Source organism: Bombus fervidus, chromosome 9, assembly GCF_041682495.2.
Source record: "Bombus fervidus isolate BK054 chromosome 9, iyBomFerv1, whole genome shotgun sequence".
In the NCBI taxonomy this organism is placed as follows: Eukaryota; Metazoa; Arthropoda; class Insecta; order Hymenoptera; family Apidae; genus Bombus; species Bombus fervidus.
In genome coordinates this window covers 8,951,419-8,975,660 of record NC_091525.1, presented here as the reverse complement: position 1 = coordinate 8,975,660, position 24,242 = coordinate 8,951,419, and the positions used below count along the sequence as shown (strand labels likewise).

The 24,242-nt window shown below is 35.2% G+C and overlaps 3 protein-coding genes across 10 annotated transcripts in view; 2 read left to right on the top strand and 1 right to left on the bottom strand.

Annotated features, from left to right (window-relative positions):
* Nucleotides 1-669: 669 nt before the first annotated feature.
* On the bottom strand, nt 670-11,050 carry LOC139990943 (uncharacterized). 7 transcript variants are annotated; one of them, XR_011800704.1, is made up of 19 exons: nt 10,629-11,050; nt 10,367-10,554; nt 10,115-10,291; nt 9,895-10,034; nt 9,611-9,807; nt 9,397-9,527; nt 9,174-9,284; nt 8,776-9,090; nt 8,611-8,704; nt 8,460-8,535; nt 8,119-8,382; nt 7,864-8,046; nt 7,192-7,344; nt 6,959-7,092; nt 6,550-6,885; nt 4,746-6,465; nt 3,857-4,613; nt 3,396-3,558; nt 2,057-2,266 (listed from the first exon to the last, which is right to left on the bottom strand). XR_011800704.1 is itself a non-coding variant. In XM_072010600.1 (18 exons), exons 1-18 carry the CDS (start codon nt 10,884-10,886, stop codon nt 2,052-2,054), a joined length of 5,418 nt encoding a protein of 1,805 aa, XP_071866701.1. In that variant the 5' UTR covers nt 10,887-11,050; the 3' UTR covers nt 670-2,051. The 7 variants fall into 7 exon arrangements, 4 of the variants coding, with proteins under 4 accessions (XP_071866701.1, XP_071866702.1, XP_071866704.1 ...); XR_011800702.1 differs by having other exon boundaries at nt 3,888-4,613; XR_011800703.1 differs by lacking the exon at nt 2,057-2,266 and adding an exon at nt 2,772-3,134 and having other exon boundaries at nt 3,888-4,613.
* Nucleotides 11,051-11,510: 460 nt separating this feature from the next.
* Cog1 (conserved oligomeric Golgi complex subunit 1) lies at nt 11,511-15,557 on the top strand. 2 transcript variants are annotated; one of them, XM_072010604.1, is made up of 9 exons: nt 11,511-11,733; nt 11,928-12,095; nt 12,170-12,455; nt 12,531-12,732; nt 12,809-13,225; nt 13,306-14,209; nt 14,283-14,562; nt 14,648-14,857; nt 15,292-15,557. In XM_072010604.1, exons 1-9 carry the CDS (start codon nt 11,600-11,602, stop codon nt 15,406-15,408), a joined length of 2,718 nt encoding a protein of 905 aa, XP_071866705.1. In that variant the 5' UTR covers nt 11,511-11,599; the 3' UTR covers nt 15,409-15,557. The 2 variants fall into 2 exon arrangements, with proteins under 2 accessions (XP_071866705.1, XP_071866707.1); XM_072010606.1 differs by having other exon boundaries at nt 11,620-11,759.
* A 1,033-nt stretch (nt 15,558-16,590) lies between these two features.
* The window catches only part of Rab32 (RAS oncogene family member Rab32), a 62,662-nt gene continuing 55,010 nt past the window's right edge, over nt 16,591-24,242 (top strand). Inside the window, exon 1 of the mRNA XM_072010615.1 lies at nt 16,591-16,956. Coding sequence (XP_071866716.1) covers nt 16,828-16,956 — 129 coding nt within the window. The 5' untranslated portion in view covers nt 16,591-16,827. The remainder of the gene's footprint in view (nt 16,957-24,242) is intronic.

Sequence of the window (24,242 nt, the reverse complement as noted above, 5' to 3'; positions counted from 1 at the left end):
TCGTACGGATCGTGACTACACGAAATCCCTGTATAGTCTCTTTGTTTATTCCTAGTAGCATGTCTCTAGTAACGTCTCTAGTAATTACGTCGATTTCCTTGGTGTCCATCGTTTCTTACACGCTCTTACATCAATATACATAATTGAAAGAACATATGTTTAGAACGATCCTCGTTTATTTGATGTTTAGTATTTGATGTGATTTCTTAATCAACTGTTTGAATAATCTTTTTAGGATGCTATAAGGCAGCACCATCGGGGTCTACATGTGATTTTGGACGATTTTGGACGAAAGAAAAGTAAAGTGAAATAAGTTGAACGTTGTAAACTATTGAAACTCTCGAACATATCTGTAATTATTTAGAACAGTTTATTATAGTAAAGAGAAAGCGATGGAAGGTATCAGTATTTGGAAATATATTTAAATTAATTCTATCTTTGGTAATCGTTGTACGTAACACACGATGTAACAAATTATCTAATAAACCATTTTTCAGTTTCCAAGCTCATACTCCTTCATTTCTATGAAATCTCCAACGCTATTGATACAAATTGCTTCAAATTCGATAGAAAGATACCGTATCTTCTATAAAGTGAAAGAAAGCAGCTTCATTGCAAAATTGTATCATCAAAAGTGAACGACAAGGAAGGACATAAAAAGGCAGGATCTTTGGTAAAAATGCATATCTGCTTTTATTGAAAAAAAAAAGATTCAAAGAGAAAAGGTGTCTCCGTGTGTAATATGATATCGCGTATCAGACAATAAGATCGTCGATCAAGAACTGTGCTTTGAAGCTAGCGATGACGATCGTGGCGACGCGATGCGACGAGAAACGTCTCGCGTCATTATCGATCTTTGCTGGGTCACACAGAGAAAACGAGTCAGTTGATCGATCCATGATTCGGGCAAGTATTTGCGTCGGGCACTATGTGCGTCACAGCCGCCATGATCGTTTTCGCGATTACGTGTCGGTGGGCCGTTGTTTTTACAATACCGACCTCTTCGACGGGAAAATTCGTTCCTACTATATTTATAGATATACATATACATACATACACTTTATATTTATATAACATATTATATATCTACGGCTCGCTGTGTCTCGAGAAAAATGCCACGCGTCACCCACCCCTCACTCTCTCAATCTCACTCTCACTCTTTCTCTCTCGCGAACATTCTACCTATTAGTATCAATTTTTCGCTGTTCTTCTGTTCCGTATACGGAAGAAGAGAAACGCGAACGTAATACGCCCGTGAAGTAATATATTAAAAATACGAAGTCGACTAGGCGCCGACACGACGACAATATCATCACTCCTTCTCGTTACAACGTTGCCAACGTCGTTGTCGAACTACGGTGGCTGCCCTTGTATTATTCGTTCGTCTCATAGCATATTTTCTTCTGTCGTTTGATTTAACAATTAGGCGCAACTCTGTGGTCGGGACCCGTAAGATCGTCAACTGCTTTCGGTTCGTCGTGTGTTCACGCGCATCGGCCGTGGCAAAAATAGCGGAATTCTTTTAACGGCTAGTCACGTGAAAGAACATGATACGTGTTCTTTCTTACTTGTGATGCATGAACAAAAATGATCCACGTACTGCCTGGCAAACGTGATACAACTATATTTTTCATGGTAAATCGCGGCCTCGAGATCGGCTCTGCGCGTGTACATCAACGTAATGCGTGCGCACACCGGTGTGCGCACCCACGAGTAAATGGATAACGCGTTGATACAAATATCTCTTCGAAATTAAGACCAATGTTCGTGGCGTGAAAGTTATACATCCTCAAAGAAGATAATCAGCAGACAATTTAACAATATAGTATAATATATTATTGTCTGATCTATGATAAAGGTTCCTTTTGTTTTTTATCCAAAGAAAAGAAGATTCCAGTGGCTTTCAAAATCTCTTATTAATTCCGTGTGAAGTCAACAACACACGCACACGCGCTTGCGCGACCATAGCAGCCGTGATAATGGTAGTGGTGATAGTAGTAGTAGCAGTAGTAGTAGTAGTAGGGGACATCTAATGTTAGTCGAAAGAGAAATCAATTCGCGGCTATCACAGCGGTAGCCGCCGAGGAGGACGACGACGAGGATGACTTCTTCTTTAGTACGATGTCCTTGATATTGAGATTGACCTTCTCCTTGCGCGGCGGCGGCACTGACTGCAGGCAAAACCTCTTGAACGCCTCTAGTTCACGCTCCGCGTCGTCCATTTCCCCGTCCTCGAGGTCTATATCTTTGGGCGTGAATACGCTCTCTGCAAAAGACACGCTCTGAATACTAGACATTGATGGCTCTAACGCAAGGGTAATGGAGAAAAAGTCTGTTTTTTTTTTTTTATTTTTGGCTGTTTCTTTATAGAATTTCTCGCATTTCAAGCTTTTATCTTTCTTTTCTAATAATTATTGATTTTAATGTATTTGAACTGTGACAAATTGTAGGTATGCAATAAATAGCATATAAATAAATAGCGATAACACTTGAATAGAATAAAAGTAAAGAAACTTAACTTAAAAATAGATAGAATCTTGATGGAATTACGATATAAGACGTATGAAATAGAGCAACAGGCAAATTTCGATTAAAGATTTGAGAGAGGAAACGTAGCGAGAGCTGAAGAGACGAGTCAATTTCTAAAGACATCGTCGTCGGCGATGACAAAAGAGAACGCTTCACGTGATCCATAAGCATGCAACAGCTTGTTTTCGATTGTTTGGTAACACAGCGGTTCTCGAAACACAACAAGAAATAAGAGATCGTGATATTGGAAAAATATCATAATTTTATTGAAATGCGTTATCAAAAAACGATTTCGTATACTTTGTCATCGATCACTTAGGATTAGTCAAACATACCACAATTTGTGATTTTAGATAAATAGTAGTCATATGTAGAACTCGTTGCCATGGTCAATGAACTTTACAAAGCGGCAATCTCTCGAGTGATCTACGTATCTTTTCTTTATCTTTCACCTTTTTCCTTTTCTCTGTTTCCTAATACAAGATCAATTAGAAGCTTCCGTTCACATCTAATCGTCTAATATGCGCGAAGTATTCTCTCTAAAAAACGTCATGCTTAGCATCGAAACGTGTCTCGCGACTTATACATCGTTGGAGGATACGTAACTAGAAAGGAAACAAAGAAAAAATATAATACAATATAAGAGGAAGTATAATACAAAAGATGTATGTAAGCGAGACGTCTCTAAAATATAAGGAGAAAAGAGGGCTATAAACTATCCTAAGATCGAGTAGTGGTAGTTTGTTATGTGGCGGATGTGATCACTACAGTACAAAAGTTCGATGGATCAGTAGTCACCTGATTGGTCAAACAGAAAATATCAAGTCGGGGCGCGCGAAGGAAAATAAAGAAAAGATAGTGCTCACTGGCTAAAGTTCTCTTCCGGACAATCCCCCGAGAAATTCGTGGCGGCCAATTTGAGGAGATCTCGAAGTGTACACATCCCCGGTACATTCGATTAAATTTTCTCTCTTTCGAACTATAGCCTGCGACCGAGACTTGGGTCCTAACGCGGTACACTGTCCACTCCTGACGGAAAACGAAACGAAAGAAAAACCGTCGTCAGTTTGACTTAGCCTAACGATCTTACACGTCCAATTTTTTAAAATACTTTTTACATGTCGGCTGTGTGCGATATATACATATTATCTCTAATCAATGTTTCCTTATAGTATATGCTAATCTTTCATTCTTTAGATAGAAACAGAAGACAAAGAAGAAAATAAAAAATAAACAAAAAGAGAACAGTTTTGTCTCATACCGGGAGCGAGAAATGCAGCCCGGGTGTGTGTTAAGGAAAACAAAAAAATGAAAGAAGCAAATTTACATGTTAAATTCTGATTATTGTTGTTTCTCACCAACGAGGTTCCAGTCATCTCCGCATTGTCTTGTGCCAATATCGCGTTTCTTCTTTTTCTTGCTCTTGCCGCTAGTCGATGCCGCTATCGAGGCGTTTATCGCTTCTCGAACAGCCGTTTTTGCGCACTGCACATCCTCCATGCACGGTTCCGTCCTCACTTTCGTCAACGTCACGCTAGTCCCCTTTAGGTTGATTCCGTTCTCCGGTATAGGTTGACCATTCGTTACTTTACTGATTTGTATATTAGCCAAACCACTTAGAGTCGTACAGTCTGGCGTCAGTCTGCTCCTCAGCTCCGCCAAACTTGACGGGATAATACCATTAGTGTGTTTCAAGCTTGAGTTTTCCATCGACGTTTTCGACGACAGATCACCTTTCACGATGTAATCTGGCTTTGGAGGGGATGTAAGGCCTGCGTTGATCGCCTGTTGCAACGCAGGACTTCTAATGGTGACCATACCATTCTCTGATACTTTTATAATTGCCGCCTGTTGTGTAGGTGGCACCTTCATCGGGCCAAACGCCGGGTTCCTTATGGTTACCATGTTGGTACTTGGATTGTGAAGTATTCTGGCAGGCTCATCAGCATGATCGTTCACGAAAGGATCATTATTTTGTATTGTTGGTTGATGTGACGTGTTGCTAGAATTTAATCCGTTTTTATTCTTCTTTTTCTTCTTCTTGCTGCTAGTGCTCTGACTTTGTTGCGTTTCTTTAGCCACATCTAGAATAAGACATCGTTATTATTAGGAAGATATATAATTATATTATTATAAGCTATTATTAAATACTATGAAACAACTAGTAAAGTTAGATGAAATATTAGAAATAGAATATAGAATATTTATTATCTCACCTTTTTCTGCCGGTTTAGGTAATAGATCCTGCTTCAATTTTCCAGTGTCCACTACTATTACATTACCACCCGCCTGAGAACTAGCGTAACTTGATTGAACGCCACTCATCGGTGCTGCGATTATCGTAGTTTGCTTAGGCGGATTTACTGGTTTAGGCAGTGGAGCTGATCTGATTGGCAAGGGTTTCGCAGGAGCGTCAACTTTAGTTATCGTAATACCGGGTGGCAGCTTTAAATTCTCTATGTTAATCTTCGAATTTACGCCAATATCTTTGAACTGACTGCTCAATGGCGAATTAATTCTTTCCGTGGATGCCGAATGCAGTTCCTGTCGTTGTTTGATCGTCGTCTGATTTATTAATTTACTTTGAATTTTTTGGTTGTCACCTTTCATTTGTTTAATAGTAATACTAGTAGATGTGTTCTTACTGCTTTTGTTGGAACTTATTTGCCCATTTCTCTCTTGCGACTGTATTTTCGTCTTTTTGTTATCGCTACTGATATTGAAGTTCTGTGACTTTTGCGAAACTGGAGTTTGAGTTGGCGTATTAACTTTATTCTGTTTCTTTCCACTTACGTTCTGTGATTGATTCTTATTCTTATTTACGACGTTCTGTTGCAGCACATTCTCCTTGTTTTCTATATTTTTCTTGTCTTTCTTAGACTTCGTTTTTATTTCAGTAATATTCTGCTGCTGAATCTTTTTCTCGTCTACTTGTTTCCCTTTGCTCTTTTCATTGTTCGACTGTTGTTTCATATTGTTCTTGCTGTCACAAATTTTATTCTGCGTCTGCTGTTTCGAATTGTTCGTTTGCTGCTGTTTATTCCCCTGTTGCAACGAATTATTGTTATTATTACTAGTATTATTATTATTGTTGTTATTATTTACTTTGGCTTTCTTTTTCTTCCCGTAGACGTTCTGAGTTTGTTCGTTTTCCAGTTTCAAGCCGGTTACTTCTTTCGTCTGACCATTCACCAAAGTGAATAGAACTTTATCTTCAGCCGGTGTTTGACCTTTCAACGTGATCGTGACTGTCGGTTCCGCGCTATTAGACTCCATGACTCTCTTAATTGTCACGATCTGCGGTTGAGCCTCCGTCTGAACCGGTTTCTTTGTCTCCTCTTTTGCCTTCACCTCCTCCATTTTTTTCATTTTCTTTTTCAATTTTTTCCTTTCTTTCTTCGTCAAGCTTTTATCATCCAAGTCGACAGTCAGTGATTTGCCCATTGCGTTATTTTTCACATTTGTGCTATTGCTATTGTTTATCTGTATTTTGTTATTTTTATTGCTAACTTCAGTTTTATCGCTTTTGATCGCAGCTTTATTGTTCACCTGGCCAGAGACCATCAATTTCTCGGCTTTACTAATACTTTTGTTCTTTACATTGGTATTCACAGGTGCAGTCTTCGTTTTGCTATTTATACTACTGGTACTACTACTACTGCTGCTAAAGCTACTGCTACTAGTGTTACTACTATTGCTACAGACTTCTTGTTTGTCTTTCTTTTTATTACTTAATTGCTTTACAGTCGGCAATGCTACTGGGGGTGACGTAGGTAAAATAGATACTTCGGGTAGGTTACACTGAGGTAATAATCTTTGAGGAACAGGTTTTTGCGGGTCTACGACGGTGATAGTTACTTCCGGTGTCTTTTTTTGTAACTCTATTAGTTTTAATTTTTCTGCTTCTTGCCTATCTCTTTTAAGCTTTTCTTCCAGCTGTAACAAATAAATGATCAAACGTTAATTAATCTTACGTAAATATCCAAAGAAAATAAAACGTTAACCTCTATTTATATTCACCTTACGTTGCTTCTGCCTAGCTTTTTTCTCGGCCTTTTTATTATTATCTTTCTTTCCATTCTGATTGCCCTCAATAAACTCAAGCAACTCTTCTAGATCTCTTTGATCTCGTTGATCCACCTGTATCGCAGGAACAGTCGAAATTGGAGTATTCAATCTCGGCGCTGCATTTGTCGCTGCCTTCGTTTCCGTACTTGTATCAGATACCACCGATTCTGAGGGACTTTTTGAAGGGCTACACGTGGCTTTACACTTCCTAGCTTTTTTCTTCGTTAGTAATTGCCGCAACCGTTCTCTCATTTCATTATAATTTCTACTAACTGGTGCTACCGAAGGCTGAAGAAAAATATTCATTCATAATATAACGCAGTAGGTTATATGTAAACTCCAAATAACGAAGACTACTTACAACTCCATGACCAAATACTTCACAATAACAACAGTCGCAATGTCTACTGGAATCCCTTTGCGCGGAACTGCTGGTAGAACAAGAGTCTTCCTGACTACTTCCGGAATCCGAACAATCCCCATCTCCGGAACTTACTAAAATGATGCAGAAATTTCATATATATTATTTCTCTGGTAAAATAAAAAAATAATTATGAAACAAAAAACTTTAGAAATAGTTCAGTGAATACTGACAGTCGTTGCAAGAGACTCTTTTAATGTGCTCGACATTAGCCTGTTTGTGACAGGCGTGCGACGAATGATTGCTGTGACTATGAGATCTATGGGTAGGACCCGTGTTTTTTACCAAGTCTGGAAGGGACCCATGTGTATGTGAATGAGTGGTACCTATAGAAGTCCAAAAAATACACGTATATACATATAAGCTCGTGAGATTAAAAGAAATAAATTATTTAAATTTCGACGAGTACTTAAAAAGTTGAACACTAAATGATTATTAATTGAAAAATGTTTGTAGAAAACACTGAGTGCCAAGAAAAACATTTTTAAGAGGGAGAGGAAGAATATGGAAACTAATGTAATCCGTGTTCGTGGAAAAGAAAAGTACATTTCTAGAACAACCCTGTATGTGCCACTTCTTAATTATAAAAAAAATTGAATGTTCCATTCATTTAGATTTAGATGAACGGAATAGACAAATGCTAAGAAATCATTAACTGACATTTATTGGCACTTATATTTTTTTCTACATTTTTTAGCATTATTAATAACTATTTAGAAAGGGGAATGGCACTTAAATTCTGTACCACAGTATTTTCATTGGTATGTAGAACATTTTCCAATAGAAAAAACAAAAATTTTTAATTTTGACTTTACAAGCTGCAATGACTCATTATGTATATTTACCCTGATGCGTTGTATGATTGTGAACGGTGTTCGGTGTCTGCGTTGTAGAATGCCTCGTCTGTGTTTGAGCAGACTGCGTAGAACCAGTTTTTACTGCAGGTTTATTTGGTTCCTGATTAGCCTTTACGATAGAAGGCGACGGTGGCTTTGGATGATCATTCGATGCTACTGGTTCAGGTACAGCTATAATATTATAAAACATCAAGATTTTTATTGCAATAAAAAATAAGATTTTTTTTACTTCATTGCTCTTACATTTTGTTAGGCATGGACAAGTGTCCCATATCTTCCGTTTGGAGTTTAGTAAACACAAACAAGGTGGATTTTCTAGCACCACTTTTCTCTCTGTTATTTCTTTCACATGCTGATATACACATGAACAAAGTTGTGGATCGGGCGCCCTTAAATCAACATCTTCATTTTCGTTTCTTATTTCATTGCCGTCGCTCTTTATTTCCTTTATCTCCAGATCTTCTATTTTTTTCTTTACTTGCGTTGCCGAAAAATTAGCCGTATCTTCTATAATAAAATTAAATGATATTAAGTAATATATTTGGCATAAATTCCACTATTTTCCACGTTGTAAGGATTTTTACCTAGGAATCCATTCGTAAGTTGTGGAAAGGGATTTTCTAATGGTAATAATATATTTTCTGCATCACTTTTATTAATCTGTAAGTTAATTCGGTTAATTATTGATGTTATATTAATAAAAAAGTAACAACAAAGAAACAAAAATATTCTTACACTAGAAGATATCGCAGGTCCTATACACATATGACATTCACAGCTTTTTTCTTCTTCTATATTATTCTCTAAACAAGTTCCTTCAATATGAGCCCTTTAAAAAGAATCCATAGATTAATAAGAACTCAAAATGCTTATAATTGCCATAGATATAGTGAGAAGTACCTGACTGATCTCATTGCAGACTGTACTAAATGGCAAGTTGCGCAAGCATAATCAAAGAAATCTTCCTGTCCATTAGTATAAATGTCCGCGGTCGGTTGTGTGTCTGTTACATCAGATAATTTCTGACGTAGAGACTTTACAACCTTGCTCCAGTCATCCAATAAAATTTGTAATATCTCGATACTTGGAGGCATATTGGGTGAATCCAAACTTAAATCCGGTGTAGGACTTAAAGGCCTGCTGTCCACCTCTGATACGCCAACTTTTTCTTGCGAAGTAATCGTCGAAAGTTGACCATTCGCTTCATGCAATTCACTGGTATAAAAGAAGACATCAAACCATTGATTCATAAATATATACAAGGCAATATGCAGTATTTTATTTTTATATGAACATACTTTTCAACGTCAGTCCATTTATTTAACATACGCGGTTCCATAAGTTTCCTAGTTGCTGTGAACACTTCCCTTACTTGCCTAAGATGGGTCATTCGACATGCTTGTTCTGCACTGAAATACGCACCGCTTATGAAACTTTGTTCATAGATTTTCTTTCCTGGGATTGTGATCAGTCGATATATATTTGTGTTATTGTTAAAATATAATTCATATAATCACTTACTTGTACTTGTCCATCCACGATTCAGTTTCTGCCCATAGATCTCTAATTACCGTCATTTCTTTCTCAAACCATAAATACCGATGGAAAAGACGCTGGTATTCCGAGCTTTTTAAGGGCAAAACTTTCTTTAACTATAAAACATAAGATATGTATTTTAGCATCTATTGGACATTATAAATAAATTAAAATATTAATACACTATAAGTTCCTTTACCTGGCCAATAAAAGGTGACAGACTGTTTTGTATAAAAGGATCATCATATATATAAATCTGATACAATTTCTTAATAAAAGCAGCCCATGGTAAAGGAAATTTATAATTGAACTTGCCCAAATGATCCTTTAAAAGTTTTACAAATTCAGAAATCTTCACTGCTGTTGTTATTAATGCATCATAATCATCTAAAAGGCCTATAAAAAGAGATACATGGAATTATTTACATCAACTAGCAGAGGCAAATTATTTAATTACAGGTATAGTATTATATTTATATTAACCTATAAGAAAAATTTCTGGTAAATTATTTACACTAAGATGTTGTAAAAGATTTAATAATCGAACTTTTATTTCTACAACAAACTCCTGTGCCAGGCTTACTAGCCTCATAAATAATTGATGAGGATTCCTTTTACACAGTCTGAAAAAAAATTCTATATTTAGCTTCATAAACATCAAATCACACTTAGTAATTATCCTCACATCAACTATTGAACTTACTGCAAAACAATCTTGTGCGTATCATCCGCTGAAAATGGAGTTTGTTGAAACTCTAAACCTCCAAGGAAACAAGAAGCTTCTAAGGCAACATTAAAGGAACCCCTTATATGTTGACGTAACTCTGCCCATAGATTCTGGAACTTCATGGCTTTATGTAACTCCTCTCTAAGCAGTTCCCTGCGTTAAAGGCAACCGTTAACACCATTCACCAGTACCGGATCACTCCCCATTCAATGACAATACAACAATTACCTTTTTGCTTTACATACATCGCATGAACACATTTCCTTACCCCTAAAAGGGTTGTCTATGTTCACAGCGGTACTTGGACTTTCGACGAGCGACTCAGGCCTCGTTTGCATCGCATTCAGTTCCATGCTATGGGAAGCCCTCGCGCCCTTGATAAACTCATCCACTACGCTTTCGTCAAGTGTCACGCTCTGCAAGTAGAACGTGTTCGTGGTTGACGATTGTTGCTGCGGGATGAAACGGTGTTCGCTAGAAGAAAACATACCGCGATAGGAACCGAGTCCGCGACTGGGATCGAGTCCGCGACAGGAATCGAGTCCGCAACAACGAGAGAGCTAACAGCATCCTCCGTGTAATTAATAGTCCGTTCGCTTTCCTGTCGCGTGAAATCGCCTTTGACGGTAACACATCCATCGCAGAGAGTGTCGTCAGTGTGTTTCTTAACAAGAACGTCATCCATCGCTACTACGTTGCTTTCTATCGTCCCGTTGCACTGACCGTCCTCGCCGTCGCTGCCGCTCATTCTGTCGCCGCGTGATACCGCTGCCACACCGACCTATCGTTTGCCGATACCTAAATCGGGCTGAACGATAATTGATGCGTATATTCACGGGTTTTTCTTAGAACCGCGTAAACACCTAAACTGCATTCAATCAACATTCGCTCAATATGGCGTCTCGCGTGCTCATCCCATAGTTCAACGTCTCGTCGTGAGGTGACGCGCTTCGGCGATTGCGCGCGAATGTTTTCGCCATAACACGTTCTCGATCGACTAGATCTTTTCTTAAAACCTTCGCTAAGAACGAGCATTTCGTTAAAATGAAAAAAATTAGACATTCAGGCACATCGTAAGGAATTTAAATACGAAAGCAAATTTGGTGCAGTCGAATATTTGTTTTCGATAATGTTAATATATTTATTAATATATTTCTCTATGAATGATTCTCATTAATGACTTGAAATGTATAGTTGTTTACATAATAGAACAAAATAAATGAGAGTTATCTCTCAGTAATTTCACTGAATTTATACTACAGAATTGAAAAAAGAGGGGCAAGGTACATGCATTACATTATCGTTTGAGACAAGGAGGAAAATTTATGTGGCGCCATCTGATATCCGATTAATAATTGACAATGTTTTGTAGAACGCTGGAGATAAGAATGCGATGTAAATACGAGTCGATTCCTTGCTACGTGGGAACATCAAGATACGTGGAGGAGAATTGTCAAGAAAATGACAACGAATTACTTGGATTTGGACATTAACAAATTGTTCGAGGAGTACACGATAAAGGAGATCGAGGGGATCCAGAAGAAGATTCAACATGAGAGTGACAGGAAAAAAATCGAACTTAGAACTTTAGTTGGGTAAAGTTCTGTTTTAATGACTTAAAGTAATTGCTTGTTACTGTCCTTTATTTTCTATATAAATAGATATTCATGTATCTGCTTAGTTGTTAAATAGTTGTTAAATAAAAGAGTTTTATATGTATATATATTGCTGCTAAAAGGTTATTAATCTGATGTACTAGTTTACTTATTAGGTGATTAAATACTTTTAGGGAAAGGTACCGTGATCTTATATTGGCTGCAGACACAATTGGGAAAATGAAGATAACTTCTGAGAGAGTTATTTCAAGGATAACTAACATTGAGGACAAATTTAGGGAATTACAGAAAAAGTACCTTATTGGATTTAAAATAGATTCAGTTCAGAATGAAGATGTTAGGTATTTCTCTATAGTAACTTTTTAAAAATAAAGTACATAATTTTCTTGTTTATAATATTTATATTCTTTTATAGAAATATTGAAACAAGTCAGAATTCTGTCATCATTCAAATAAAAATCTTGATGGACATACCCCAATATATCTGGTCGAATATTGAAAACAAGGATTTATTATTTGCTACACAATTATATTTGGTAGCTCAACATATAAATTATAGCCTGTTATTTGAAGTAGGAAATACAGATTTAGCACTTAAGTACCCAATTGTGTCTAAGCAATGGGATGTTATTAGTCAGTTCAAGAATATCATATTTACTGAATGTAATAATGTGTTACAATCATTAAATGTAGAATCAGGGGTTAGTATACCTATTATAAAATTTTGTTCCATTATAAAATTTATACTTCTAATAAGATATTAAATTTCATTTTAGAGCATAGCAAATTGTCTGGCAGCACTTGTGTTGTTGAATGGATCTTCGTTCTCAGATTTGTTGGATAAATTAATATCATTGCGTAATCATGCAGTTAATTCCATTGTTACAGACGAAAATGACAACAGTGTTAAAAAGAAAATAAAATCATGTATTGAAATATTGATTCAAACGATTAGTTTAATTTATTCTTGCTTCATAAGTATGTAATGATATATATTTTATAAATATAGGACATATTGTGCTATGATATAGTATTAAACATTAATTAATTACAGATTCAGATGGAAAATCAGGTGGTCTTGTTTCACAATATTTAACAAAAATTCAAGATCAAGAAGCATACTCTTTGCTCTCCCAGTTGGACTTCAATCAAGAATTATTAAAGGAATTTCTTCCTCTTGTGACTAAACAGCACAAACCATTTGTCTCAAACGGTTTCGAAAACTTTTGTATACCAGATCTTCAAAAAAGTATCAAATCTTGGCTGGAATGGGTAGCTGAGTTTTGCAGTCGCGAGATTACGAAACTTCTCGATTTAATAATATCCATAAAAGGCTTGTATTACGTTCGTGAAGAAGCTGTTAGCATTAATCTGCCTGAGAATTGGAATTTGATATGGGAGGAGCTTTCTCTTCCAAGAATAACTTTCTGGGTAGAATTCTTTCAACCTTTAATATCTCACAGAGTAAAACGTATGTAACACAAACAAAAAATATAAAATATATTTATTGTTACTAAATTGAAAGTAGTAACACTGTTGATATTTTATTAGGTATCATAGACGACAAATGGATGGAAACTACTAATGCGTTAAAATCTGACATAATTGAACTGTTGGGCAAAGTAATTCATGATAAATTTGAGTATCCAGAACATGATTTGCGATGGTTTATCTGGAAAGACTCTCCAAGTGATATTCCTCAGAAGCTCACCAAAAATGGTGGCCCAGATAATAAAAGATCCCTATTAATGAAAACCAAAGGATATTCGCCGAATATTCTCAAATTGTGTGAAAATTTTGACTCAAGTTTACATGCTTTGCTCGAAGATCTTGAACAATACTTGTATGAAACAGAACGCGTAATGTCTATCAAGGATAATTTATTATCTACAAATATATATTTAATTTCGGATTCATTCTCTGATCGCGCAGAGATTCAAGAACATTTGCAAACTGTCAGTATCAGTATGATCGAAGATTTTATCAATTTTGTGAAGACGTGTATAAATAATAAGCCTGAATATGGTCAATGTGATATAAACGCTGTTATAACAGCAAGGTTTCTTTTAGCATTGACGACGTTAAGTTCAAACTTAAATAAATGTTTCACACTCTCAAAAGTGTCGGGATTGACCATTACAAATGCCAAATGGCAGTCGGTTTGTGATAAATTGAAAGAAGAAAGCACTTTTGTTTGGTCGATTTGGGCCAAAACGTATAAAATTAAGATAAGTGAGCATAGGGAAAGGTTTATATCTAAGGAATCTCTAGATGGTTATCCAATACATTTAGTTATATCAGAATGGGAGAAAGTGATCATCGAAGAGGACTCTGGAGAGGGGAGAAGAATAAAGTCAGAAATTTTAGTACCATATCAACCATCTATACAACTGCAGAAGTTTTTAACTGCTATTAATAAAGATTTAAATAAAGTAATACCACACACTCTTCCAAAGTAAGTCCTGTGTTATTGAAATTTATATAAATTGAATTCTATACATTTCTAAAATTTTAATTTTTTGTCATAGGAAAGTGCTGTATGAAATTATAGAGGATGTTGTGACGGAGTTATTAAATTATTATCTAACTGCACCTGGCAATGCTAGACTTTTACAGAAGCAAGCCCTTCAAGTATTATTTGATATAAAGTATTCTAGTCTGCTTATGATACCCCGTGAAAATAAAATTCTGTCAGATTTATCAACTAAAGCTTGTGACAGTGTGTTATCAAAAATCGATCCATTCGATTACGATGTTTTCAATCCTTTTATTCATACTAACGTAAAGAAAAGTGTTCAAAGATCACTGGTGAATATTTGTCTAATTCGAAAATATTTTACTAATCAATATATGTATATAAACATATTATAATCATTTTATTTCTTGATATTAGCTCATACTAGGAAATCTAGTACCTCATTTGGAACAGTTACACACAATTTTAGGAGCACGAAGCGAATACAATAACGCTGAAGGCGTGAAATCAGATTTGCCTTCAGTCTTGGCTTTATGTACGGGAGCGCCATGGTTCCCGCCTTTAACAGTAACAGCTCCGGCAAGAAATTTGCCGCTTGTTACCGTACCCATGCCAGAAAAGACACAGGTAGGCATCTTACCTTTAAATTTAAAAATTTTCTAAATATATCTCTTTAAATTCCATTTAAATATTAGATTGTAAAATTGTTCCTATCGTCTATTTATGAATATTTGTTTCATTTAAATGCGTATGTAGCCTTAGATTGCCAAGGTATTCAGATAAGATAGTTCGTGCATTTGATTCCGGTAAGGAAACGATGTTACGTTTTCAGCTTAAATAAACTTTTAATTAACAGATTAACCAAGCACATGCTTGTGATGTGTTAATTATATGAAATGTAGCTTTCGTTGTAGCAAATAATATAATGTTGTAGAATATAATATATATTAGTTGAAGATAATATATATTGGTTGATATAATATAATAATATTTTTAATTTTTTTGTTTTCGACATAAATAGTATCAAGATTTAATTCAATTTTTCATATGTGTTGATATAGCGTAAAAAGACCACTAGCAAAGAAAATACGAAAAGTGATTCGGCTGGGGCTACGATCAAATCTGGTGCAGCGGCATTTTTCGGAGCTATGGGCTCGGATTGGTTTGGTAGTAGTTAAATTATTTATTTAATTCGATATAAAAATTGTAAATATTTTACTGTATATTTATATACACGCTAAGTATATTCATGTAAATACTATAATATTGAATTGCCTTTTTGACAGTGTTGTCAGTATTGAATAAAATATTTTGTACAATCTTTAAATTCTTATTACGGTTTCTTAGGGAATTTTAATCGCACGACTGTTTATTATATATTCAGATTTTGTAAACAGTAATAAGATATTAAATAATAAATAAACTACGAATGTTTATGCTATTTTATATTTTTATTAATATGCCCAAAGAAATAGGATGTTTCACTCATCAGATGTTGTAACGAATACTATATACAGCTTATATACAATTGTACCTTTAAATCTATTTTAAATGCATAAATATTCGTAACGTAAGAGCAAGTTTTACTCACCTACTGAAATTTTATAAAATTCCGCCTTTTTGATTTGAAAACGTTTGTTCAGATATATACCGGTAACACTGCACACTAGCACCACAGGCGTCGCGCCCTCGTACTAACATTTAAATGTCACCGACCGATACCCGAGATCGTTCAACTTTCACCCAACAAAAACATCATAAAACCACAAACAACTATCCAACTATTCAATAACCTGTAAGTAACGTACAAGAAATATCAGTTCACACCCAATAAACATCAACAAACACGACTTTATCGTACGTCACATATGTCGAAGTAATTTCAGATATAACAGCCTATACGATAGAAACGAATAAAAGTTGTTCAACTTCTTGAATGAGAAAAACGAACGAAGCAGTTGAAATTTCCCGATCGAACATGAACTCGAGCAGGTGATTATGCTCCGCGCGATACTTGAGCTCAGTACCATTTTGATCGTCCAGCACAACGCGTCGTTTCAAATTTCCGTAGCGTCGCTGGCGCCGCCGACAACAGTGATAAAGACAGAGAAGAGAGGGCGTTATAGTAATTGGAAGAAGATAAACAACACGATTGGAAGTACGCTCGTATACACAGGTCTAACAACTCCCGTGGTGGGGTAAAGCTCCTAGCGAACGGCAAAAGTTTCTCAATTTCTCCACTGAGTAGTAAAGCGCTTCAATCACTAGATATAAGTTGCATGTGCAAGTTATGTAGTCGTATACATATGTACATGTGGAATACGACTGTGTTGCATAAGTATTTATTGTTTTCATGTTCCAGAGATCGCAGCGCTCTATGGTTGGTGGCCGATTTGTAAAGCACACCTTATGACATTAAGAGTCTTATCCCTACCACGGTAGTTGCCAGATCTGTGTATACGACCGTGACTGACAGTGTCGCGGGCACTCGCGGCAGTTACGCAATTACCCTGAACGAGGGGGCGAGAGGGAAAGACGAGTAGCAAAATACGCCAGCGCAGTGTAGTACACGTTTTGGTATACGGCAAGATGGCTGGATGGGCCCAGCTGTGGTGATATCGGTCGTGAGACGTTCTCGTTCGCAGTTGAAGAAAAAACAACGATACGAAGCCGTTCAACTTCAGGAGTACCGTTGGGACAAGCAAAACCCTTATATACGTCAAATGGTAAGTGAAAATACTTTTTAATTCCCGTTTGCCGCTCGTTAGAAATACACGCGGCTTGATGCGTGCGACGTTTCGCGCGCTGTTTTTCAAACTCTAGCAGACTACCCGGGAATTCGCTGTGTTCCGAGGGTCGTCTGCTATATGGTGGTTCCACCATATGAACTTACACGTTAAAGTTCAAAATCACCATGAAATAATTATCGGCTTTGAAACGCTGAACCGCCTAGGAAACCCTCGAGTGCTCTTCTCTGAAAACTTAAAATTATTCCGTACATATATAGATATACTTAAAATATAAATAAATAAGATACAAATTAGTTAAATCAGTTAATGTATAAATTAATATATAAAAGGAATAAAGTACGATGGCCGGAGATCATTTATAAGAAATGAGAAATTGTTAATCTCGTAGAGTAGCGTGCTTAAGATTAAGGTTGTTTAAATGTTTCGAGGCGACGATAAGTTAAAGTCGTAATGTTTTGATCAACGTATTTTATCGTTTACTCTCTCGGTTAATTTGTGCCGAACTGTAATATAGCTTTCTCGTAGATTTATTTTCACACCGGCCACGAGTCTATCAAGAATTTTTCGCCGAATTATGATTTATATAAATGATGATGTACCATCTGTGGAATGTGATACGCGTGCAGGGGATTGATACGTATGCATTAATATCGTTCCAAGCTTACAGTAGGAACCGTTCGAACAGAGTTTCCGGATTAACTTCGCGCGTGGTTCTTGTTGCGCGATGAAAATTTATTTTGTAATAAATCATAAATATTTAAAATTGCTTCCAGTGCATTCTTAAGAGACTGTTTTTTTTTTTTTTTTATTTCTCTTAAGACAAACGAGTGAAGTCCTTCTTGTTATAGTTGTAGAATAGAATGTATTGTTTGCTTCTTTTAATAGCTCTTCATCAAGAAGAAATAGGGTGTCGTATGATAAATTGTAATTAATCTGGAAGCTTTTGTGCTGATTTACGATGTGTGGGGTTAAAAAACCTGACCGATAGGAAACGTTTAGGCCGGCTGACGATTTTTCTTAACACGGGATGGCAAAAATCGCTATCAAAACAAATGATGGCAGATTGGACAAAGGCCAACTCCACGGTAGGCTGCATCGCGAGAACAAAAAACTCTTTGCACTTGTGATATTGAGCGGAAACAGTCGCGATGCGGCAGCGCGCGGTCGTTTCCCCGGTGAAACGTTACATTTCACCTTTGCCGTCTGAGAAAAAGGAAGTACGTCCATTGAATCGCGTGGTAGATTTTAATAGCAGATCTCCATCTGTCTTTTTATTATTCTGTTTTTCTGCTTACGTTGCTATGCATTTATACGTATGCATATAAGAAGGTTGTTTTAATATTATCTTTTGTGAAACGTAACCTCTTTGCTGGCTAATTAACTGATAAATTTCTATATCGTAGTATAGAGAAGTATGATTTTATTAGATATAAATATTGTGAAAAAAAAAAAAAAATATTTTTCTGATACATTTGTGTAATGCAAATAAATATTTCTAGATATACTTTTCTCATTGATAGTAGGTTTTATTTCTCACTGTAAAAGAAAGTAGATATAACGTATCTTTCACTTTATTACAATAATCTACTGAAATAGTTCTACAAATATTCCATTATAAGTCTTCTAAAAATTAAATAACACGAGGTTTCGTTAAAGAATCTTATAATCCTACTTTTTACGCCCCAATAAAGTACATATATGTATATATATAAATATCAGTGGTGAGTACAAACTTATAGAGAGATAGATACGTTTGTACGTATATGTATACGTATGTATAGGATTTTCATTTGCAAATCGTTATCATAATCGTTTCCTTTTTTTATCTCCATTGTAAATTGACCAGCTCCGGTTCTTCAACTTCTTTAATCGCTTCTAGAAAAATAGACTGCGAAGACCAACTCCACATTATTTTTCTTTCCACTTGGCAACGTTTACCACAAACAAGTAGTACATTAATCTTCTTCTCCTTATGTTGCGTTGCACAGGATGGTTGAGGAAAAAGACAGTCTGACAGAGATTGTTGTAAGAAATTGATTGAGGAAATTTAGTTAACAATGTACAAGTTGTAAAATTATTTTCATTAGTCGTTTATCAAGAATAACATTTTTTTTTTTTGTTTCTTTTGGTATTTGAATCTAATGATTGAAAACACTATTTTTGATTTTATTAGATTTTCTCTTCGTCAAATTGTTTGAAATATCATTCCGTAGTCAGGAAAAGATCGTTTTATCGAAATCACTTGTTGCATCGTCGAGTTTTTAGTGTCGATTTACGAAAACGAGAGCTGACTCGACGAGATATCAATTTTGAAATTTCTGTCACGTTTGCAATTACGTTAAAACACTTATGCAGAATTGAGTAATCCCTTAAATAATGATCTTATTTATCCTACCTTTTCAGATAATCTTCCACTGTAATTTTTCATTCAAATGACGCGTTGATAAAAATTTGTGATAATTCCTTGGGAACACATTCTTAAATTTATTAACCATTTATTTCCATATCTCTGTCCATAAGAATCAGAATACCGTCGTCGATTTGAAATTAGTGGAATGTATAAATTAATAAGTTAACTAAAAGCAATATTAATTTACGAATTATTTATCGAGAGTTTTTAAATATTTGTAAAGCAGTTATCCAAAATTTTTCTCGATTCGTATGAAAATTAAATACACAATTCGGCGCCCCTCTTTCAACTAATCGCTGTCAGATTAGAAAAATCCTTATATCTAGATCACAGAGCTTAGAAAGAACTCCAATGATAACTAGATTGTATCTCGTATGTGACAAAATTATAATATCTACACAAAATCTGACGTCAAGTTTACATTTCCAACAAAACCAAACAATACTTGACGCTATCGGAATATTCCAATAAATATAGCCATCATAAAAATAAAGAATGAAATAACAAGTTTAGGAAGAACCTAAAAAACAATTACATTATGTCCCACATTTAACCATAATATGTAAACTCTGGTGTTAATTTTAAATCTTCAACAAAACCAAACCTACCTTTTCACCCTTTCGTGATAGTTCATTAAACATGGCCATCACAAAAATAAAGATAATAAAATATCAAGCTTAGAACGAACTGCAATAACAATTATATCTATTAATTAATTATTGCCCGTATCTGTAGCCGAAATTATAATACGTAGTATCTGACGTCAATTTTCAATTTCCAACGAAAGCAAGTCCAATTTGACTCCATCGTAATATCCGATGAAATATAGCCATCGTAGGAATAAAGAATAAAATATCGAATCTATAATTTCGTAATTAAATTATATCCTGCCGAGGATAAGTAAGTGTTCAGATACTTTTCAATGATAGTGTATTTACTTGCGCATTATCGAGCATAAAAATCCGTCCGATGGGACGTTTCCTATAATGTTACCATTTTGAAGTACGAACAGGTGTAATTTAGTTTCCCCATGGAACGACGATTTCCATGGCGTATCATTACAGAAAATGATCGGTTACAGAAGATTTCTATTAGATGGAGCCATTCTCATTGATCGTAGTTCAGATTGTAGCTTATTTGCTTATCGCTGAAGAAAATCACCGGGTCAACAGCTAATTTTATTACCTCACAATTTGTCCATATACATATCATTATTAACAAATTTGCCCTGTAAATTTACCTAAATGTTTGTTTTACTTCAGTCGTGGTCGCACGTGGACATTTCTGTTATTTATTATGGATCTGTTATCTTCCTTTCCTGAGTTATTATTAAGTTAGGTTTAATTAATTGTGGCACTATCTTACATGGAAGATAAGATGTTTGCTCGAAGATATGATGTTAGATGGTATATTGAACGATATTGAATGTTGTCTGTGTTAATTATTCCAATTTATATATTTGAAATTACTTATTGTTTTATTATTGACTTATGTATATGCATATTATTATAATCGTAAAAAGGTTCGCCCTATCACTAACTAGTAATTGATGAAAATGATTTACGTAACACGAAATTAAAAGATTTCTTGATATTTATATATATATATATATATTAATTAATTGAAGTAACTATATGAGAGAGTATTAATCAGTATAGTGTAACAAGGAATCCAATCTACTATTAATTTTCGTTCCATTATCGCTATATCGTAGAATCAATAAAACCACCCCTAAAAACCAATCATCGTGTAACTATCTAATGGAAAACGAAACCTAATCTGCTCAAACAAACATCGTCGCTGTTATAAATCTGCCCTACCTTTCCTTTTAATTACATTTCGGATTGTACCTGACTATAATTAATAATACAATTATATTGTTCAGGATTAATACGCGTCACACACATATATTATTATTATTATTATTGATTTCAGTTAAAGTTACGTCAATCATTTCCTGCGATCATTAGCTGCCGCGATTAACATAATGCAAAAATAGAATATGTAAAATACGAAGTGCAAAGTACAGTAAGGTAAATTACAAGCTTAGATAACAGTATCTATATATCTTGAACATATATCATATATAGTGCAATTACCGTAAAATACAGTACGATTAACTTAAATTCAAAATTAGTATGATACTGTGTACGTTGAAACTCAGTCGGTAGCTTACAATATCATAATTTGGTGATACAAATTAATATCTTTCAGAAAGATTTCTAAAGAAGATTTTCACTATGTTTTTCATGATTTAAACACGTCTGAATCTTATTCGAAAGACGGAATTTAATTTTTTATTGCGAGACGTTACTATAATTAATAACATGATGTATATAGATTATTACAATTAATATTGTTACAGTTATTGCACTTATTTGGCTCATCTCTAGCTAGAAGATGAGAGTGTGTCAGTTTAGTGTGTCCAATTCTAAGTTAGGTGAGAATGAAGAACTTGTTATTTCATAATAAAAATAATTGCTGGACTTTTGTCAAATATATTTGCACGTGTCTCACGTATGTTGCATGGAGATGCCATTTCCCAATGATCTTTTCCGATGCTTCTCATCTTAGTTTTAAAGAAAGTTTGGAAATCTTTGTGAAAGAGTGGCAACTGTTGCATGTTTCTTTTTTATATTTTAATTATTTGAACATTATATATATATATATATATATATATATGTAATATATGATATTTCAAGGTTTTCATCTAAAATGATGAATATGTATTATCGATACGATATTGTCGATATTATACGATGATGTTTGGAACCTTGAAATATCGATGACGATTATTGATCGACCCATGGCACTCTTAGATATGTATCTTAAATGAAATGCTCAGTCGAAGTCAGATTACCTGAACTTAAAGGCTCGCGACAAGGAAAGTAACTTGAGCTTGAACTTAAAAATAACTTGACTTGTACGAACGCGAATTCGAATTCAAGTTACTCGAATTCAGGTAACACAATAAATCAGGAAATTGACAGACTACCGGTGATCTCGTCGCGTCGTCAAAAAATTGAACTTTACATATGGTAGTCAAATTTATTGTACGAATCCAAGAAAGTGACGGTTCAGAGTGCTATAACAAAAAATGTGTTGAGTGCTGATTTGGCAGGGTTCTTATACTAAGGTTTGGTCCCTCTGGAGGGGTTGTCGTCGGCTGTATATCAGACGCGGCTACTCTGTTACTATCTGGTTATTGTTTCGATGGCTGTGGTATGCAGGACGTTTTACCCTATCACTGCTTCTGAGCGTGTGACAATATAGTGGAAGTTCAAAGATAAGCAATGCACTTGTCTATTTTTAAAGTCAGTTTCTCGAATTATTTTTAAGCGTCATTTTCCCTCATTCTGCGTCTCGACATTTTACTTGATCTTCAGATGTCAATATTTAACGTACAAAGAGCCTGAAGCGTAATTAGTTTTGTCGTTTTCGTTCGATCTCGTCTCGTAGAAGCACCGCTTGAATTGTTCACACCTTCGTACGAACATATTGCGGATTTCTATGGTTTCGAGATGAAGAAAACTGAACTCGACGATCGATCGAACTTTCACCGGTAGCCACAGGCTTAATACCTGGCCGAGAAAGTTTTATATCGTGACGATGTTTCGTCTCGATAATTCCCGAGGTGGCTTTGTTTTATCTAATCGGCCGGTAGATTGTCGCCGTATTCGAATACCGTGGAACGTGACAGGATGAATTGAAAAGTCTTGAAAAGATAGATAGAGAGAGAGAGGGAGAGAGAGAGAGAGAGAGAGAGAGAATGAGAGTTTGCAGCGTTTGATAAACGATTAGAAATTGAGATTATCGATGACTAACCTATCGATGACTCCCTCGTATCGTTCAGGTTGATTGGTCAGGTGAGTATTGACTATACAGTTTGATGGATCGATTCCTTTTAATTTGATGGAAATTCCTAGAAGACGAATAGAAAGGTACTTTTGATTCTTGGAAATTTTACTTTCTCTCTTGTTTCCATTTGTGGGTCTACCTTTCGTTGTTTTTTTTTTTTTTCACAATCGAAAAATAGGAACGAATTTGATAAAAACAAATTTTGTACCTTTTCTCTATTTTGGTTTAGCCCCCTTTGAAATTTTTAATTTTGTTACTTATTGCGATACCTTATCTTGAACATTTAAGAGGTAAAAATAATTATTGTTTGTTTTTCCTTCATTTTATAGTTTAGTTAATGGTTGATTAATTTTCGATCGTTTTTCTCCACTTTTTTAATTGCTTTCTGAAGGCTCACGAGTTAAATTGTTTCAATCTGTATCTCTTCCAGCTACAGCCAGTTTTATATTCTATCAAGGCTGCCTTTTAATTTATTGTGATCCGTTCTCGGCTTATCGCGACTTGTTTTCGCCAGTATTGCCTGTCTTTGTTTCCAGCCATACAAATAATTGTTTGTCTCCATTTACTTAGTGTGAAACATATCATTTTTACACTGGCCCTTTGTGTTCCTCCAATTATACAATAAATTGCAAATTCTGTCATCTTCCAAAGAATACAAGTATATTGCAGCTGATATAATCGATGGTTAATAGAATTTCGAAATTGAGATAATGCACAGTTACTTTGAAGTTACTTGAAGACACCATAAATTGTTTCAAGATTACCTTTCTTACACTCCTATCCTTTTCTCCATCCATGTTACCGTTTCCATATCAAAACTAGCGAACATTCAATAGAAGACACTGGAAATTTATCACAAAATTGCCCATTAAGAAATTATACAAAATTTCCCCTTTAACGCTCTTATCCTTTCTTTGATCTATATATTACAGACTTTAGAGAAATTAGCCAATCCTCAATAGAAAGCTTCCTAAATGGAGTAGAGTAAATCCTA